The sequence below is a fragment of the Gobio gobio genome (assembly GCF_949357685.1).
Source record: "Gobio gobio genome assembly, chromosome: 15".
Classification (NCBI taxonomy): domain Eukaryota; kingdom Metazoa; phylum Chordata; class Actinopteri; order Cypriniformes; family Gobionidae; genus Gobio; species Gobio gobio.
The window spans coordinates 1,833,426-1,855,675 of NC_137108.1; the positions used below are offsets into that span (position 1 = coordinate 1,833,426).

Here is a 22,250-nt window from a genome sequence, read left to right on the forward strand (position 1 = left end):
GAGAGAGGGCCCTTGAAAAGTCTGGAATATATTTTAACATGGAACATGGGGGCCCATCAGGACTGCCTATGCATAGGGCCAAAGATCTCGTGCTATGCCCCTGGACAGGATGTAAACATGCCGACGCTTTAGAGAACAGAGACACGGGTCTTTAGGAAGTTTTATTTCTTCTTGTCATTGGGAAACAGGGACTTACGTTGCTTCTCCTGTTACCCTTGAATTGCCCTTGATTGAAAATACCCTTGATTGAAAATCACAGCCAAAAGCCGCACAATGTGGCGGCGTCTGAGTTTTTTCCCAATTGTGTTGTGGGAAAAAAAACAACACTCGCCGAGTGCAACCGTTTGACATCATCGACTGCGCACCTAAACAAAATGGCGCCCCCTTAGTCCTTTGTTTTTTAAATAACGTAAATCTTTCATGGGATTTCTGCTCCATATTTCATAGTTACATATATTATACATTATATTAAGTCATACAAGTCTTAACACCAGGGTTTCCCTTTAAGGAAGATTCTGTGAGGATTCTGTGGCGTTCACTTATCCAGGCACCCAGCTCTGTTTGCTGTGGCTTTGCTGTGTGCCCGTAAATCCAAATCCCATTCCCATTCCTTGAGCCAGTGAGGAATCAAAGTTGAAATCGATCTCTTCTCCCGAGTCCATAATGTCATGTAGAAGAATAGACTCCATGTCACAGTCCAGGCTGCTGTAGAATACATCCATATCCAGGTCTGGTGGCAGCCACTCGTGTGGGTGGAGCTGATCGGGGTGGGGGTAGTTGTGGTAAGCTGTCCCCGTCCCCTGAGGCTGACGGTACAGTCCATATGCCATACTGTGCTGATGTGAGTCGGAGTAAATATAGGCCTGAGGTTGATGGTATGGAGCCGTAGTGAGATCGTAGGGGATGCCGGAAGGGTTTGGGGGAAGCGTGGTGGCTCCTGGGAGATGCGTGTTGACTGGGGGACTATATAGGTAAGGGGCTTTATGTATGTACGACTGCATGTGTCCGTCATTGGGTTGAGAGTGGACCATTGCAGGCCGAAGGTCCTGGCTCAAGCTTTGAATGATGTTGTGGCTGTGAAATGGCTTGGATGCAGGGTTAGCGGTAGGGTCATTGTTGTGACCTCTGGATCCTGCTCCAACCATCATGGAGTGGACCTCATTCTCTTTCCCAAGTATCATGTCCTTGACAAGGAACTGGGATCCAATGGCCAGCAAACTCTGGAGGGTGCTTGTGCCTTTGTAAGCTTGCATACTACTGGAGTTCTCCTCGATAGTCTGCATGGAGGAATGGTGCTGAAGCATGCCCACATCCGGCTGGCCGTAAACTGCCTCGCAGGTGGAGTCCTTGGCGTCGCTGGTGTAGTGGTAAGGAGGGTGTTTATGGCATGGGGATTGGTAGCTGACGGTTGTTCTGAGATCTGTAGGGCAGTGGGATGCGGGTGAGTGGGCACTGGAGGGACTGGGGTAGAGGCGTGGAGATGCCGAGCAGGATACCCCTCCCTCTTCAGGATCCCCTTCTGCTAGGATGGGCGACTGGTGACCACTAAGAGTTGATCCTGACGAGCTGCCGAGTGAATGCAGATCCGTCCAGGTCTCGAACTCCTCCCTAGCCACCACCCCACCTGTTCCAGACTTCCCAGTGGGACTGCAATGCTCTGGAGAGCTACAGAACCCCATCAACATCTCTTTCCCTTTCTCTGCTTTCCCAGTCGCACTCTTACGGTTTCCTCGGCCTTTCCTCTTCAAGTACTTGGTGCCATTATCCATTGAGCCAGCTCGACGACGGGGAGACTTTCCCAGCTTCCCTCCATCAGGATTCAGCATCCACCAGGAACTCTTGCCAGTTCCCTCATTCTGCACACGGATGAAGCGTGTGTGCAGGGATAAGTTGTGGCGGATGGAGTTCTAGAGAAAAAAGACGGGAGTTTTAGTATAATATAGTAACAACAGAAAAGTCTTGTCTCTTGAGGCCAGGAGAGTGAGGTTTACCTGCAAAACTATCTTTTTACCGCATGGCCTCTGATACATTTACAAAAATGGATCTGAATCAGACAGACTCACTCGTCCACAAAAAACTCACTCAATAAAGAAGAATCAAGTATTGATATATATATATATCAAGTCTCTGCCCTACTTATTTCTACACCATCTAAATGAATACAATATACTTCAAGTTTATTTTAAGTAAACTTAGGGCGTTTTCACACCTACCTTGTTTGGTCTGGATTTTCTGACTTTTCAGTTTGGTCTGAATCAAAATTACAAGTGTGAAATCTCCCCTGACCACGGGCCGGACCAAACAGACGAAATTTGGTCCGACGAAAAGAGGTCGTCTCGATCCGGATCAAACTGAACAAAGGTTTGGTTCGTTTCTAGTGTGAAAGCATTTTCTGTATGGTTCGGACTTTCAGACCATTTACAGGAAGTTCCTGTTTATGTTTAAATATTATAATGTTATTTTTAAATTCAATTTAGGCTACATTGATTATGAAAAGTGAAAAGATGCGCAATATGTCAGAAGACAGAAATGATTTTGAAAGGAATTTTGTATGATTTTGCTTAGAAAGTCTTTCTTTAATGTGAATTTCGTTTCGTATAAATTGTATCTTAATTTTAATCAACGTTTAATTAGATAATTGCCTGGATTTAATAAATAAGAAGCAAATAGTCTATAGCAGACAATAATAATAAAGAGCGATCATATGCTCTACACATGAACTGGAGCGCGTCTCAAATAAACATGAGAAATATGTGTATATAAAGCTTGAAATGTCCACTTTTAAACATAACGAAAAGAAAATAGTCAAGCAATGCGCACTGTTCAAAAGTGGCAGCGATATGTGTCCGTTCATTCATTCTTGTCAAAGATGCTGACGTCAGACGCACGTCTGTTTACAAACCAATCAATGTCCAGATGCCGCCCACATAGATGATGACGACAGGACACAAGTGTGTCATGTACAGTTCTTTAGTGCGGTCGCATAATTGCAATGTGAAACCAAACCAAAACTAACCGAATGTAGAAAATGTATCAAAACATGAACTTCAGTTCGGACCTTGGTGCGGACTTTCAGATGTGAAAACGCCCTTAAGTTCAAGTGTATTTTCCAAGTATAGCCTACCTTATGTAGTAAGTATAGTAAAATCAATATACTAGTAGTATACTTGTAAGTGAACCATTTCAATTCTTCTTGATTTTTAATTGCCTAATTTTTTTGTTTATTAAAGTATACTTTTAAGGGTTCTTTAAAACTTTTCCCACCAGCGTTTTGCTTTGCCAGCCAAAGGTGTTAGTAAATCTAGTGTAGTCCCACCCCAAACTCATGCCATTCATCTCACTGATGATATTTGTGGAGTCACTCAAACACACAGAGCATTGGTCAAAGTATTTACACTATTCAGGAGAATGAATCTATGAATGGCAGAAACATCAACATTGTTAAAAGCCAAGCATGTCTACTGTAGTAAAACAAAACTGTATTGTTTGTGTTAAAAGAAAAGAGAGAAAAATAATAATAAAAAAAATTAATTATAAAAAATGAATGCATTATGCATAATAATTTTTTTATTTGTATTATTTTATATAGAAATAAATTGTGTATAATTGATTATTTACAAGATATGAGATTCTTCCAGTTTCCATTTTTGTCATTATTTTAAACCATTAGCATGCCAACACTCTTTTCGATATCCAAAACCCATTCACAATTTAGAATCTTCTATATATTTGCATCATGTTGAGAAAGTTTGGTGTGAATCGTATGACGGCCTTTGGAGTAAACCATCCAGAGATTGGTTAAAAAATTCCACATTCAAACCAAAATATGGGATTTCCTGTTGGTCAGAGCCAATGACTGTGCATTAGAAAGTTGTCCGGCTCAATGAGAAAAATATATATGTACCAAGCTTGGTGACTGTAGGTAAAACTAACCACCAACTTAAGACAGAAGGTGGCGCTATAGAGCCCTTCCTCCACACCTATTTCTGAGGCTTTGCCCATGTCTTCTGACTGATTATGATGTGTGTGTCGAGTCTCATGCAATTTGAAGCATTCTAAGAGTCTCACCCAAAAAGAGTATTAAAGTTTGACGCGTTGCCATGACAACAGAATTTAAGATATCAAAAACCCTTTCACAGGTGTGGTGTCTTGACATTATTCTGACGAAGATTGAGGCAAATCGAGTAAAAATAAGAGGGCGATTTCAAAGCATTTTGAATGGGACACACTTCCTGCTGCGCTATGACTTTGACTCACAATAGTCACATTCATGTGATGGACCTCCTACATCGAGTTTCATCCAAATCAGTCAATGTATGCCGAAGCTATAACACTCTTCCTTTGTCCCTTTTTTCGACATAAATTCATTGCCTCGCCACAGCCAAACCGTTCGAGATATCAAAAATCTGTGTGCAGATTTAGCATCCTCAATATCATGACCTCATGTTGACCGAGTTTGAATCCCGATGAATCCCCTAGAAGAAGTATATCAAATTTGGCAAAGTTGGGAAATAATCTTTTTGGGACTATTCACAAACAATATTTGCATTAATTTGCATCAAATATACTATTAGTCCCAAGATTCTCACATTCTGTTCCTGTCAATCACGTGGTGTCAACCAATTATACTGCATGAGGGAGGGGGGAGAGCCAACTCTCTCACACACACACACACACACACACACACACACACACACACACACACACACACACACACACACACACACACACACACACACACACACACACACACACACACACACACACACACACACACACACACACACACACACACACACACAAAGGAGGCAGCAAGTGTGGCAGGCGCGGCACACGCAACGACTCAGCAAAAAGGTTCTTTTCAGAACAACCGGGCGGGCCGCACTAACACTAAACTTTGATGTCAAGTAGGGGGCCACAAAATATCGAGCCGCGAGTTTGAGTCCCCTGGTGTAGATGATAAGGGCTGCACTACAGAGCCCCCCCATGACAACTTATGCCCGGCCCTGATGGCCAACCAGTCCAACGTTTGCAAAGTTTCAAGAGCTTTTGAGCTTGTTAAGGGACCCAACAGTGCCTGAAAGTTCGGGGGGGGAAATTACCTAAGGAAAACAATAGGGCCTTCGCTCCTTAGGGGCTTGGACGCTAACACTTTAATACTGCTTTTACGTAAATTTGACTCAACATGTACATGGACCCTCACACAATTGACCTATCGGTAAGCCCCGCCCCCCTTAGTTACTGTTGCTAACTCGGACAAACAAACGGAGTTGCTATATCTTACAATGTTCAGCTGTCAGTGTGAAAAACTTATCCAGAGATGTTTTTGGACACAGAATGTAGCGTATACCCCGTCCGAATGATGGCCAAACTTAACTGATGGTTTATGAAGTTTATTACATCGTTTTTCACTAAAAAAATCATCGTAAGAGCTGAACAAACAAAGCATAAGAAGTGCGCATTAACATCTCATTCACAAACTCTCTCTCCATTGCATTACCATTAACACACACAGCAAATTACACAGAAACACTCACACAACTAACAGTAAACAAACATACACAGAGCTTATGCCTTTTCGAGGATGCAGTCAGTAACTGGTCAACTTTGTATCTGCAAAACAACTCAGATAAACTGTGTGCGAGCTCTCCCTTTCACTATAAAACCCATCAAAATAGGAGTCCTCCTTAGTAGGACAGATAATGTAGACCTTAAACATTTCTAAAGGTACATATCCCTGTAGGTATCTAACATACTTACAGTGTTACATGACTTGAGAACAGTTAGTTATTTCGGTTTGTATGTTAGCAGGGACTTTAATCGTAACTTAACGAGAGTTTGACAAACAGAAAATCCTCTCAGGATCCCTGGAGTCAGTGTTGCAGTTCCTCAGGCACCACATTTGAGCATTTGTGTAGCATAAACACCATCAAACCGATAAAAGCTTCAGATTTTCCAATGTTTCTCTATGGCGGTGAAACCTAAAGATGTCCGAGTTCTGGTCCCAGCGCAACTGATACTCAACTGCTATTGGCTCATCTGCGTTCGAGGGGAGGGGCTTACCGATAGGTCAATTGTGGACACACTCTAGATTTACTCATCAGTAAGGGTCTAAACATTTCATCGATTGTTATTAAGGATGTGGCACTGCCTGATCATTTCTGTATTTTCTTTGATATATCAATCTCTCCTGCCATTGAAGCTAGATCTGTCTCTGTCAAAAAGAGACGCTTAAATGAGAACACTAATGTGCTGTTTATGAAGGCTATATCTCTGACACCAATGTAATTGATGATATTGCTCCTGTGAAAGTCAGGGAAAAGAGTGGCAGACAAAAAGCACCTTGGAGAAATTCAACAGCAGAGCAAATAATGAAAAGACAATGCAGAAAAGCTGAGCTCATGTGGTGGAACACAAAACTTGTAGTTCATTATAACATCTGTAAAGACAGTCTTCATGCTTTCAATGTGGAACTAGGCAAAGCTAGATAGAATTTCTTCTCAAATATTATGAACAGAAACAGAAACAACACGCGCACTCTTTTTGATAATGTAGAGAGACTAACAAACCCCCCAAATCAGACAGCAAATGCAGTGAGTTTGCTTCCTGCTTCTCCGAGAAAATCAATAATATCAGAAATGTGATCAGCACATCCTTGAGTTGTTCAGGGGTCAGTCAGATCGGACCACAACCTCAGAAAGTTACTATGACTGATTTTGAAGCAATTGTTGGTAAAATTTTAGAAGAAACGGTACAGCACTTTAAATCATCAACCTGCGCCCTTGACACACTCCCCACTTCCTTTTTCAAAAGTGTGTTTAACTGTTTAGAAGCAGATCTCCTAGAAGTGGGAAACGCCTCACTTCTCTATGGGACTTTTCCAAACTCCCTTAAAGCTACACTGTGTAACTTTTTTAGTTTATTCTTAGCTAAAAACACTTAGTTCTTTCAAATATATATGTGCTCATTAATGTATATTTACTTCTTTCAAGTAATAAAGTATTCTGGTAAGTTTATAATATGCCATTGTAAACACATACGGGTGAGGGTTTGAATGCGGGTCGCCATGTTGATCCTCCATCTTGAAAGTACATTAGCCAAAGAGGGACATTCCCGTAAATTCAAGCTTGGCCTTTGGCGTTTTAACACTCGATGGCTCCGTGTCCAATGTGGACGAGGTCGAGCTGGAAGCCATGTTAATCTTGGACTAAATCAGCCACCGTAGGAGTTAAAACGAAATCAGAATTGAGAGGAACAGAAACTAATATTCACTGGATGGTCATATACAAGTTCACCACTAGATGGGGGAAAATATCACACAGTGTAGCTTTGAAACTGCAGTAGTTAAGCCTCTCCTCTTATTGAGGAGGTTTGGAATGAGCCGCCACATCCTCACACGGTTCTACACCTGCACCATAGAGAGCCTGCTGACTGGCTGCATCACCACCTGGTACGGCAACAGTACCGCCCGCAGCCGCAAAGCCCTGCAAAGGGTAGTGCGCACGGCCAGCTGCATCATCGGAGGTGAGCTTCCCTCCCTCCAGGACATTTATGTCAGGCGGTGTGTGAAGAGAGCTCAGAGGATCATCAGAGACTCTAGCCACCCGAACCATGGGCTGCTCTCACTGATGCCATCAGGCAGACGGTACCGCAGCATCAGATCACGCACCAGCCGACTCCAGAACAGCTTCTTCCCACAAACAATCAGACTCCTTAACTCTTGACCCATCAGGATCATAACACACACTGGACAGAATATCACTCAGCACAACCCACTGTAGATAAACACACATTATATACACATTTATTTATCATACAGCATCTATTGCACTTTGGATTTCAATTTTTCAATCTGTGAATAATATTTTATACTGTACATTGTATATTATTATTACTATTATAGCGTAATGTATATTGTTTAGTGTATGTTTAGTGTATATTGTTTAAAGTATATGTATATTGTAAGTATGTGTATATTGTTTAAAGCTGTGAGAACTACACTCACATTGTGTAAATTATTTATTGTTTATTGTAGAGTTTACTGTGCTGTGAGTAATTGTGGGCGCATCAGTGTAATCTGATGCTGCTTTAAATGTTGTACATGTCATGTCATGACTACCATGTTGCTCGGAACTGCACCTAAGAATTTCACCTACTGTTGCACTTGTGCATATGTAGAGTGACAAATAAAGTGATTTGATTTTTGATTTGATTTTGATTCTCCCGAAAAAGAGAAATCTGGATAACTCCATATTGAGCAACTACAGACCAATCTCAAATCTCCCCTTCATAGGCAAGATCATTGAAAAAGTTGTTTTCAATCAGCTGAACAAATTCTTAAGCTCAAACGGATACTTTGACAATTTTCAATCTGGTTTCCGACCGCATCACAGCACAGAGACACTGTTGACCACAACATGGACATTGACAGGCTGTTAAATTGGGTTGGGCTTTCTGGAATGGTCCTCAAATGGTTCAGGTCATACTTAGAAGGGAGAGGTTATTATGTGAGTATAGGTGACCATAAGTCTGAGTGGACATCCATGACATGCAGAGTCCCACAAGGGTCAATTCTTGCTCCACTCCTATTCAACCTCTACATGCTGCCACTGAGCCAAATAATGAGAGAGAACAAAATGGCTGACCACAGCTATGCTGACCACACCCAGATCTACTGAGCCCTATCACCTAATGACTACAGCCCCATTGACTCCCTGTGCAAATGCATTGATGAAGTTAACAGTTGGATGTGCCGAAACTTTCTTCAGTTAAACAAAGACAAAACTGAAGTCATTGCATTTGGAAATAAAGATGAATTTCTCAAGGTGAATGCATACCTTGAGGCTAAAGGTCTAAAATCAAAAAAATCAAGTCAGGAATCTGGGTGTGATTCTGGAGTCAGACCACCAGTCCTCAGGTCTTTACACTGGCTTCCATTTACATTTAGGATTGATTTTAAAGTACTATTACTTCTTTATAAATCACTCAATGGCCTAGGCCCTCAATACATTGCAGATATGCTGAAATACCAAGGGTTCAGTCAAAGCAAGGAGAGTCTGCGTTTAGCTATTATCCCAGCCGTAGCTGAACCAGCTTCCAGAACAGATCAGATGTGCTAAAACAGTAGCCACTTTCAAATCCAGACTCCAAACACATCTGTGCATTTCACACCTAGGCCTTCAGTGGTCTCATACCTGAATTAATTCACCTCTTAATAAAATCATCATGACGCCATGGCTATAGAAACCATTAATATCATACAGAAACGCAGTATTACAGGGCGTTGTGTCTCTCACGGATCGAGAATGAATGATTAAATTATGAAATAATTTAAGAATTATTAAAATTAGAATTATAACAGGTCTCCTTTCACAGCAGCTGCGCCACATAAGTCATATCCAACAGAAGCATCGATCCGCTCCGGGTTTTCCGTGCATTTGTGTAGAAGGCTAACGTTACCGTTTGAGTTCTCCGAACACGGAAAGCAAATTGTGAAGCAAATTTTACACAAAAGAAAACGCAACAGCGAAAATGGTTCTTGAAAAATCTTACCAACAGTATGACAAATTTATTTCAGGTGAGGTTCAAAGATAATACAAAGTGTTTTACATTTAAACCTCACAAAACTATATTTGAATTGTATGAAAATGTTGCAAATAATATATTAATAAAATCGATCATAAATTTACAGGAAAAAAATTCATCACATTCATCACGGAAAAAACGTGGCACGGATTAGACTGTATTATATAAAAAATGTAAATAAAATGCATTATAGCTTAACTTACTCACCAAAATAGGCTATGATTATTTGTACACAAAACATGCCAATGTGTGCAGCTGACCCATGCTCTCAAATAAATCTGCAGGACTTCAGTGATGGTATACATTACAGTCCGTTCGTTTTTAGCCGTGACAGATGGAATAGCGTTCTGTGACTGTGCGTTAAGCTGGAGAAGGCAGTATGCAGGAATTTTGAAAATGGCTTTGTAAGTATGTTAATTAATACATTAATTTCTTCTCCTCTGTCAGCCATTGGGGTTAGAAAAAATGCTATTAAAACTACAGATGTTTTATCTCGTGCGGTTTGCTGGTTATCCTGACTAGGCTACTGCGTTCTCTGACCATCCAATCAAAGGACGTGAAAATGTCGACGTTATTGTACGCCAGCTAGATGGCCCTGCTGTCACCAACTCGAAATCTGATTGGCTGATTAAATTGGAGTGATTATCTGATTGGTTAAAGTGCAAAGTTTCATTGCCATTCATTTTAAGCTAGTGGCGCCCGCAATATTGATTCTGAAGGCCTCAAGGCAGATTTATTTTACCTGACAACACATGATGCCTGAAATATGATTGGATAAAAGCTCTAACATAAACAAACACTACTGGAAGCAGCGCAACCAAGAGAAAAAGCGATGCAGTTAAGAAAATAGACACACATTCATGGAAAAAATATATAAAAATTTAAGTCTATGATTCTGATCCAGGAGACATCTCTTCCATCTCAGATTGGGTTACCCATAGGGTGACCATATTTTGATTGCCAAAAACCAGGACACTCAGCCCAGCAATGAGATACTCAAATGATACTCGAAGTTTACTCAAAAGATTCCTTTTTCATTTCATTACATTTAAAGTGTGCCCCCTCTGTATGGATAGAAAATTGTTATATTAGGGCCAGGACAGGACTTGAAAACGGGATTATTCTGGGAAAACATGACATTTGGTCATGAATTTAGAGAATCAGGCAGTTTTGTTCTCCTTACAACGGTTTTAATTATCCTTGTTTCTAGTTTTAATTCTTATACATGGTATTTTTATTTCTTATGCATATGTTATCACTATTTTAATTCATTTTCTATGTAAAGCACTTTGAATTACCATTGTGTAGGAAATGTGCTATTTAAATCAACTTGCCGTGCCTAAATGTTTTATTCTTTTCATTTATTGAAAGGTTAGAGCATAATCCCTGAATGGGGGATTCAAGTAAAGAATTAGGTCTCAGAGGTTCATCTGACACAAAAGATTTCTTAAGGTAACAATGCAAGGTGAGTATCCATGGAAACGTGAAGGAAAGAGAGAGAGATGGCATTCATCGCTGGAGGTTTTGGACGGATTATCCTTATTATGAAGCTACCGTAAAACAATTTTCAAATGTTCCTGTTCCAAACACATCTGGAAACTGGAAATAACTGATCATTCCCATTGATATCAAAACTAACTTGATATTACATATAATAAGGCTAATTTATACAGAAGTGGGTGAAGAACTCAATGCCAAGGCTTATTAGAGGTGCACTCATTTCTGACAATGACTGAGGATGTGTTGGATAATTAACTAACAGATCGCTCAATAACGAGATATATTGAATGCTCATTTAGACATCATGGGTGCAGCCCTGAGATAAATCTAAGCGTCTCTCCAAGGCCTTTTCTTGTAAACTTCCTCCCGCCGTCCAGTGGCTGAGATAAGTGGCATTGACACTGTGTCTGCTCCTGTTAGACGAGAGACGAGAGGCTGTGTCAGAGGCTATACAGTCAACACTTCCACTTTCTGCAGAGCTAATAAAACACTTCCAGAGACTTTAATTAGCCACAGACTCCAGGCAGCTCAGTGAACGCCCTCACCGCACAAATTAATACTCACTCTTTGGCAAAGTAAATGCTATATTTCAGAGCTCATTAATCACTTATGCACACTTATTAATCAATGCCCTTTTGTGATGGATAGATGCACTTTTATGATGGACAGATGCACTTTTATGGATGCACTTTTATGATGGACAGATGCACTTTTATGATGGATAGATGCACTTTTATGATGGATGGATGCACTTTTATGATGGATGGATGTACTTTTGTGATGGATGGATGCATTTTTATGATGGATGGATGGATGCACTTTTGTGATGGATGGATGCACTTTTATGATGGATGGATGTACTTTTATGATGGATGGATGCACTTTTATGATGGATGGATGCATTTTTATGATGGATAGATGCACTTTTATGATGGATGGATGCACTTTTATGATGGATGGATGCACTTTTATGGATGCACTTTTATGATGGACAGATGCACTTTTATGGATGCACTTTTATGATGGACAGATGCACTTTTATGATGGATAGATGCACTTTTATGATGGATGGATGCACTTTTATGATGGATGGATGTACTTTTGTGATGGATGGATGCATTTTTATGATGGATGGATGGATGCACTTTTGTGATGGATGGATGCACTTTTATGATGGATGGATGTACTTTTATGATGGATGGATGCACTTTTATGATGGACAGATGCACTTTTATGATGGATGGATGCATTTTTATGATGGATAGATGCACTTTTATGATGGATGGATGCACTTTTATGATGGATGGATGTACTTTTGTTATGGATGGATGCATTTTTATGATGGATGGATGGATGCACTTTTATGATGGATGGATGTACTTTTATGATGGATGGATGCACTTTTATGATGGATGGATGCACTTTTATGATGGATGGGTGCACTTTTATGATGGATGGATGCAGTTTTATGACTGATGGATGCACTTTTATGATAGATAGATGCACTTTTATGGACAACAGTCATTCGCTGTCATGTAAAGGCAGAAGAATGTCACACACCTAGGATGAGCTGAGTGAGATGGGCTAATCTTTATTTTTGGGTGAACCATAAGTCAAGATCTTAAACATTGTCTACACATAAACACACCCTCTGGTTAATAGAGGTGTGTGCTGCTGCTTCAGTTCTGTTGTGAGATTGTGTTGTCATTGGGAAAGCTGACATCTTTGGATTTCCTCCTTCCTCAGTGTGTTTAGTAGATTGCCATAGTGAGGACAGCTGGAGCTCCTGCCTTCAGTCTTGTTTGTGCTTAATTGCCGATGGATCTGTCTTTCTTTGCTCCAGGGAAAGTGTCCCATAGGGCCAGATACTTACACACACCACCCTGACTCCGTTTGCCACCCATCTGCTCCAGACACACCCATTGTGATGATCATCTGAACCATTCCACAAACACATGTGACTCAACTCTTCATTACGTCACGTATAAATGATATCTCAATACATCTCTGCTAAAGATACTACTCCACTGCAACTATCCATTGAGCAGGTCCTCCACCTGAAGGGCTCTGGTCTACTTTTCAAATCTGGGCTTTTGAGGGTTTGGGTAAAACATGATGCAAAAAGCCTATTTCCCCCGGATCTTCAGACTGATGGCAGAAGGCCTTCAGCTTTCATTGGCCGTTTAACTGACATGCAAAGCCACCAATCACAGCTTGTTTAGTTCTGTGTCATGTTTAGGGGCGTGAAAATACAAAGTCAATGTACCAATAACAACTCTTGAACGGAAAAGATGGCCTGTCAGTTGAATCTGTCCCTGTTTATAATGAATTTAACGTTGTGTTTTGTGTCATTGCTTTAGTGAAGCATCTGTCAATCAAACAAGATCATGATATAGATTAGTGCGCTTTAGGGTTGATATACGGTTATCGTGGTCAAAATAATTCACAGTAAATATATATCATGAAATCTAGAAACCTTGAATAAAACAATTCTATCAGTCAAATTAATCTTTCCTTTGTTTATTAGGTGTTTTGCTTTCTTTTAGCCAATGAATCACACCATTGCATACAACAATTACAACAATGTAGATTCTGGCTTTCTCTGGCTTCTTTCTGTCTACAGGAGAGAGAAAATACTTGATCAACACAACAAATACCTTCACCTGTTAACTCGTCCCCATTTGGAGCCCAAATCCAAGAAATGGCATAACCAAATGGAAGACTTTGGACTTCAAACATGGTAGATTTGAAAGAAAACGTTTGGCAGCTTGTCATATCGTCAGAATTAACCAAATCAATGATACTGAGATTTATGGAACATTTTAAGGACAGTGCTATGTGATTTCATTTAGAGGAGAGTAAAATGCAAACCGCTCTTAGCTTAGCACAGCATCAAAATACAGAATAATGTATAAATGTATAGAATTTGTATAAACTAATGTGGTGTCATCACAGAATGAGGCAGACATTTTATTATACTGTCCTTCCAGAAAAATGCAGCTTTTTTTGGGATTGTTAGGGGGGAAAATCCGTGATTATGCGGCACGTTTTCTTTCGGTCCTGTCTCCATTTCTATTTACTCTATATACCTCAGACTTCAATTACAACTCAAAGTTATGTCACCTCCAGAAATGTTCAGATGACTCCGCTGTGGTTGGTTGCATTGAGGGTGGGCAAGAGACGGAATATAGAGCACTGATCAACAACTCTGTGAAGTGGTGTGGAGTGAACCATCTACAAATAAATGTAACTAAAACAAAAGAACTGGTAATCGATTTCAGAAGGAAGAAAGATCATCCCTCACCTATTTCCATTCACGGCAGAGACGTAGAGATAGTGGACTCCTATCGGTATTTAGGGATCCATATTTTCCAATGACCTGGCTGAGATTATTCATCATAAAAATGCCCTCTGGAGAAAGGCCCGCTCTAACCAATCTCCAGATGACTGGCTGGCCTTCCGTCAATGCAGAAATAAAGCAACACAGGCTATCAGAAATGCTAAAATCTCGCATTTTAAAGAGAAACTCACCACATGTGGCACTGATGCTAGGGCATTCTGGAAAACAGTCAAGGTAATGGAAAATAAAGTTATTTCCCCTCATTTACCAGTTTCTATGTTATTTAATGACATTATTATTACTGATAAGTCTCGCATGGCCTCACTTCTAAACCATCACTTTATTAATTCAACCCATACAGTTTCAATGCCAATCCCTAATCCAGTCTCAATGGACACTTCAATTACAACCTCAGCAAATGCCCCACTTTCTCCATCAAGCAACAGTGGCTTCTCCTTTATGCCTCTTTCCACCTCTGAAGTCCAGGATGAACTCACCAAGCTACAAACAAATCTGCTGGCCTTGATGGTCTTGATCCCATGTTCTTAAAAGCAGCAGCCCGCATTATTGCTGCTCCGGTCACAAGACTATTTAACATGTCCCTACAGCTCTCTGAGATCCCTATTGATTGGAAATCAGCCATCATTTTTCCCCTCTTCAAAGGGGGTTCTGAATCTGACCCAAATTGCTATCGCCCAATTTCCATCCTACCATGCCTTGCCAAAGTTCTGGAGAAGCTCGTCCAAAAACAGTTAAATGATTTCCTGGATAAAAATCATATATTATTTGACATGCAATCTGGTTTTCGGACGGGACATGGGTGCATAACAGCCACCACAAAGGTCCTTGATGATGTAATTACAGCATTAGACAGCAAACAGGTCTGTATTGCCACCTTTATAGACCTCGCCAAGGCCTTTGACTCTGTCGACCATACGATCCTCTTACATAAGCTTTCCAGTATTGGTCTGTCCTCCTCTAGCTGTGATTGGTTTGCCAATTATCTCACCAACCGTGCCCAGCAATTGAAGAGTGAAAACATTATGTCAGACCCACTTATTATCTCTAAAGGTGTGCCTCAAGGCTCCATACTGGGCCCAACCCTTTTTTCTATCTACATCAATGATATAGCCAGAGCTGCTGGCACCTCCCGGATTCATCTTTATGCAGATGATACCATTTTGTACTCAGTTGGTTCCTCTCCTAATTCTGCGGCTTCCAGTCTCAAACTCAGTTTCACCTCTATAGAGCAGTTCTTTGACAATCTCCACCTCCGTATTAACACCAATAAGACAAAATGTATTCTTTTTAGCCGAAAACCAGTAACTGAGACTCCACTTACAATCACCTGCATGAACGGTATGGCTCTGGAGTATGTCAAAAAATATAAATATCTAGGTATCTGGTTGGACTCATCCCTGTCATTCATTACACACATCAATAGCCTTCAAACAAAAGTCAAAGCGAGACTAGCCTTTCTTTTTCGCAATAAAGCTTCCTTTACTCATGATACCAAACGCACCCTCGTTAAGATGACAGTACTGCCAATTCTGGACTATGGCGATATTATCTACAGAATGGCACCAAACACAGCCCTAAAAAATCTTGACACAATCTATCACTCAGCCATCCGTTTTGTCACTAATGCACCCTTTCACACTCATCACTGTGACCTGTATAAACTGCTGGGCTGGCCCTCCCTTTACACCCGGCGGCTTCATCATTGGTTTCTCTTCATATACAAGACAATCCTGGGCAAGACACCTCTCTATTTGTCATCTCTCCTTCATGCTGTTCATAACACCTATCACACAAGATCAAGTAATTTGATTAAATTTAGTACCCCTTCTACTTCTACTACCTTTGGACGTAATTCCGCTTTGCAGCAGTACATGACTGGAACACACTACAAAATACCTTGAAACTTACATCTCTGATCCCAATCTCCACCTTTAAGCAAAACCTCCAAAATTAGTTGACTTTTGTTCCTGCAGATAATCATGAACCATATTTATACATACAAATTTAAGCACTTTATTCTTTTCTTTTTTTCTTTTCTTTGTGGTCCACCGATTTTTAATTCAATTGTTTGTTCTATGTGTCATGTGTTTGACTATGTACTATGTACAGTATGTTCTGATTTATTTCTGTAGCCTCTTGGCCAGGTCATGTTTGTAAATGAGAAGTGGTTCTCAAACAGTTTACCTGGATAAATAAAGGTTAAAAAAATAAATAAAAAAAATATATAGATGACAGACTTGACTGGACAAAAAACACAGAAGCGATCTACAAGAAGGGCCAGAGCAGACTCTATTTCTTGAGAAGATTCCGGTCCTTCAATGTGTGTAGTAAGATGCTCCACATGTTCTATCAGTCTGTCGTGGCTAGTGCCCTGTTTTACGCTGTAGTGTGCTGGGGCACGCGGATTAAAGCTGGAGATGCCAAAAGACTGAATAAGCTTATTAAGAAGGCAGGCTGTGTCATTGAATTAGATCTGGAAATGTTTGGGGTTGTTACAGAGAGGAGAATAATGGCCAAGCTGTTGACCATTACAAACAATTCCTCACACCCCCTCCACGACATGCTAGCTGGAATGAGAAGTACATTCAGCAGCCGGCTGATCCAGCCACGGTGCAACAGAGAACGCTACAGGAGGTCATGTATGCCTACTGCTGTGAGACTTTACAACTCATCCCTGTGCAGAAGTACCATTAACTCTTTATTTTAGAAATTAGGTTACTATATCTGTCTATTTATTATATGTGTATAGTAAGTTTTTATGTGTATTGTGAGTACTTTTTACTGTCTTCATGTATTGCTGCTAACGCACTTTAATTTCCCAACTGGGATCAATAAAGTACTACTACTACTACTACTACTACTACTTCTACTACTACTACTTAAAAAATGCGATGGAAAATGCGGGATATTTATGCAATTTTATTCGATAAAATTGCGGGAACTTGCAAAAACTGCGGTTCGATGAAAAAGAGAAAAAAAACACTACATAAAAAGTGCTGGGGATATTTAAGTTCTCATCTTGTTTTATTGAAGACCTTAATAAACACACGGCTCAAATTTACAAAACATTGAGTCAAACAAGTTCTGTAGCTTTACAAAAGGAATATACTACAACTTCTGAAAAAATTAATAAATAACTTCCTGTTTTACAGAGGTAGCTTTACAAAACAGACATTTGAGTGCTTCCAATGAACAAAGTGCAATCTCTTAAAGGGTTAGTTCAGCCAAAACTGTAAATTGTGTCATTAATGACTGAGCCTCATGTGGTTGGACACCCGTCAGACCTCCGTTCATCTTCAGACACAAATGAAGATATTTTAGTGTAAATCTGATGCTCTGAAAGGCCTCCATTGGCTCAACTTTACACTCTCAAGACCCTTAAAAGACACTAAAGACTAAAGTTACAAAGTCCATCTCACTACAGCGGCTCTACAATAACTTTATGAAGACGAGAATAGTTTCTGTGCGCAAAAAAACCCCTAAATAACGACTTATATAGAGATGACGATTTCAAAACACGGCCTCATGAAGTTTCGAAGCGTTATGAATCAGTGAGTCGATTCAGTGGTTCGGATCGCGTGTCAAACTGCTGAAATACGTGACTCTGGCGATCCAAACCGCTGAATCGACTCACTGATTCATAACGCTCCAAACCGCTGAATCGACTCACTGATTCATAACGCTCCGAACCGCTGAATCGACTCACTGATTCATAACGCTTCGAACCGCTGAATCGACTCACTGATTCATAACACTCCGAACCGCTGAATCGACTCACTGATTCACAACGCTTTGAACCGCTGAATCGACTCACTGATTCATAACGCTCTGAAGCTTCATGATGCTGTGTTTTGAAATCGGTCATCACACCGGGAAACTGCTTTGCGTGGTCTTTTGCTGTTATTTTTGTTGGCCAATGGGAGTTTGAGAGCTTCATCATGGTTTCAGCGATATCTATGGTTTCTCCACAGGGTTTGCAGCTTTTCGATGACGTTCGCATCGGGTAATTACGTCACTTCAAAACATTCCCATGGCAATAGGGGGAAATGGTGGCTCTTGTGTGAAGTAAACTAACATTTTTCAACTTTTTTTGCAATGAAAATTGCGGGGATTATGAAATAATGCCAGCCCCGCATATTTTGCACGTGGAAATAGGCAATTTACGCGGCGAAAGTGCGGCGTATTTGAAAAAATGCGCCCCCCGCATTAATATGCGGACTTTGGCTGATTATGGATTAAATCATGCGATCGCATAATCGCGCTTTTCTGGAGGGACTGATTATAGTATTCTACACTGAAACAAATGATATGTTGAATTTACTTAAAATATACATGCACCATTTTTGCAACACCATTTTAAGTAAACCCAACTGGGATCAATTTTAAATAATAAAAAAATAAACAAGTACATTTTTTAAATAAATAAGTTCCTTAAAAAATATTGAACACAATAGAATCTAGTAATTGCAAGTTGTGTGAACTTGACTTTTAGGGTCATTTACATAAAAAATAGATAATTGAGTTGGACCAACATAAAAGTTTGAGCTATTGAATAAAACTGGTGATAAAGGCTAGCTTTATAAATATGACGCCAATTTAGCGTCTTGCGTGATACGCGCGAGTGGTGCTTTATGTGCTTTCACGTGTTTGAAGTGAATTCGCGTCTGACGCCCGAGTTGAACATTTTTTAACTTTGGCGTCAATTCGCGCCGCTTTAACCAATCAGGAGCCTGCTCGCTGCTGTCACATGGTGAAGTGATGTGATGAGAAACCCTGCATAATTTAAAAATACTACTATTGTGTCACAAAATGTAATTTTAAGACTTTTCCAGATGAGAATGTGGTTGTTTAAAGTAGAGCCCGGCTGGGCTTCGGGCTTCTCCTTCATTTTATATTTTAGACATTCAATAATTAAAAGAAACAATGAGATGTGCTGCGCTGGTGGAAACAACATGAGACCATGATATCGCGAGTCCACAACTGTCAAGACTGACTCGCACATGTTTATGCAACACGCATCCGCAAATGAGTAAAGCAAGCCAACACGCAAACGGCCACAAGTGAAACTGAAAACAAGCTAAGTCTGAGATGCTCAAAAACACACCATCTTCATTAAAACTAATGAGACTAAAGGCTCTAGCAGTGTTTAGCTCGCTCGTTCTCATAATGCCGTCTGTGATGTTGAAATGAGCTGATGAATAAAATGCTCATATCGGTTTCTTTTGTTGACATGAACTCCGTTAAATGTGCATATAGCGCGAGAATTGAAGATCGGATTTATATTCATTTCGCGGAGAGGTGTAAGGCAAGACAACCTGAATGTTTTTAAAAATTGTGTAGCCCGTTTCGTTTGCGCGTGCCGTTGCGATCTGTCTGCCTCATCTTGTCAAAAATGAGTCTATGAGTCTCACTTCTGCTCGAGGGCGCCCTCCACAGTCGAGTATGAATGAAACACGTGAGAGTTTAGCGCACCATAATGCTCACGTTGCCATATTTCGGGTATTTCTAAAGATATTTGAAATAAACATACAATAATCCATATGTTTCTAATCCAAATGAGCGCACTTATGGATCGACGTGAGGTGGGTGAACACGTATACCTCTTCACCGTTGTTCCTTATTTACCCCTAAAAGGTGCACATTATTACCTTTTAAAATGTTATCGCCCCAGTGATGGCTTACTTTTTATCTGAGAGCATTATTATAGGCTATATGAACTGTCCCTGTGCTGCAGTGAAAGGCATAATAAACTATTGTGGTTAAGACCAAATGCACACAAAACTGCCACATAACATTTCTCAATGGCATGTAGTGTTTAATATCAGCAGTGGAGGAGAACTGCGCTGGGAATGGAAGAGGCTGATTCTTGGCTGGCTGTGTGTTAATTGTTGTGAGCCGGCTGTGTTTCCCGCAGGAGCCGTGGGTGTGGGTGATAGTCAGCGTGGGTTAGGGAGATATAAATAGTGTCACCAGATTAGCCGAGCATCTGAGAAGCAGACAGGAGATCGGAAAATCCGGACTCCTGTGCCAGTTTGACTCCTGGGATCCCCCAGTCCACAGTCCACCCAAACCCAGCTCAAAACAGCAGACGTCATCAGGAAATCTCCTTCACACCAGCAGCGCTCAGACAAACACAGCCAGAAATCCTCAGCATCGCATAATCTCATTCTCAGACATCAGAAATTAATAAAAATTAACCCTTTCACTTTTCAGTTCTGAATAGTCGTCAGATGATTCATACATCTCTAAAGTTACATATAGCCGTCATCTCGTGTTTATTGAGTCCATTCAAACTTACAAAACTGCATGTGTTCATTTCACATACACCGTGTGTGAATAACACTGATAATCTGGGATATATTAGGCAGAAAGTGAACATGTTGTCCTCGGAGTTGATGTGTTAAAAGCAGGAAAAATGGGCAAGCGTAAGGATTTGAGCGAGTTTGGGCCAAATTGACGACTGGGTCAGAGCATCTCCAAAACTGCAGCTCTTGTGAGGTGTTCCCGGTCTACAGTGGTCAGTCTCTATCAGAAGTGGAGAACCAGTGGAGAACCGGCCACAGGGTCATGGAGAACCAGTGGAGAACCGGCCACAGGGTCATGAAGAACCAGTGGAGAACCGGCCACAGGGTCATGAAGGACCAGTGGAGAACCGGCCACAGGGTCATGAAGGACCAGTGGAGAACCGGCCACAGGGTCATGGAGGACCAGTGGAGAACCGGCCACAGGGTCATGAAGGACCAGTGGAGAACCGGCCACAGGGTCATGGAGGACCAGTGGAGAACCGGCCACAGGGTCATGGAGGACCAGTAGAGAACCGGCCACAGGGTCATGGAGAACCAGTGGAGAACCGGCCACAGGGTCATGAAGGACCAGTGGAGAACCGGCCACAGGGTCATGAAGGACCAGTGGAGAACCGGCCACAGGGTCATGAAGGACCAGTGGAGAACCGGCCACAGGGTCATGGAGGACCAGTAGAGAACCGGCCACAGGGTCATGGAGAACCAGTGGAGAACCGGCCACAGGGTCATGAAGGACCAGTGGAGAACCGGCCACAGGGTCATGAAGGACCAGTGGAGAACCGGCCACAGGGTCATGAAGGACCAGTGGAGAACCGGCCACAGGGTCATGGAGAACCAGTGGAGAACCGGCCACAGGGTCATGAAGGACCAGTGGAGAACCGGCCATAGGGTCATGAAGAACCAGTGGAGAACCGGCCACAGGGTCATGAAGGACCAGTGGAGAACCGGCCACAGGGTTATGAAGGACCAGTGGAGAACCGGCCACAGGGTCATGGAGGACCAGTGGAGAACCGGCCACAGGGTCATGGAGAACCAGTGGAGAACCGGCCACAGGGTCATGAAGGACCAGTGGAGAACCGGCCACAGGGTCATGAAGGACCAGTGGAGAACCGGCCACAGGGTCATGAAAGACCAGTGGAGAACCGGCCACAGGGTCATGGGGGACCAGTGGAGAACCGGCCACAGGGTCATGAAGGACCAGTGGAGAACCGGCCATAGGGTCATGAAGAACCAGTGGAGAACCGGCCACAGGGTCATGAAGGACCAGTGGAGAACCGGCCACAGGGTCATGAAGGACCAGTGGAGAACCGGCCACAGGGTCATGAAGGACCAGTGGAGAACCGGCCACAGGGTCATGAAGGACCAGTGGAGAACCGGCCACAGGGTCATGAAGGACCAGTGGAGAACCGGCCACAGGGTCATGAAGGACCAGTGGAGAACCGGCCACAGGGTCATGAAGAACCAGTGGAGAACCGGCCACAGGGTCATGAAGGACCAGTGGA

General features: G+C 41.7%; 1 protein-coding gene across 1 annotated transcript in view; it reads right to left on the reverse strand.

Moving 5' to 3' along the window:
* Positions 1 to 539: 539 nt before the first annotated feature.
* foxo6a (forkhead box O6 a) overlaps positions 540 to 22,250 on the reverse strand; it is a gene marked incomplete at both ends in the record, with an annotated part of 41,560 nt that continues 19,849 nt past the window's right edge. Inside the window, one exon of the mRNA XM_079836289.1 lies at positions 540 to 1,907. Within this exon, the coding sequence (XP_079692415.1) occupies positions 540 to 1,907 (1,368 nt within the window). The remainder of the gene's footprint in view (positions 1,908 to 22,250) is intronic.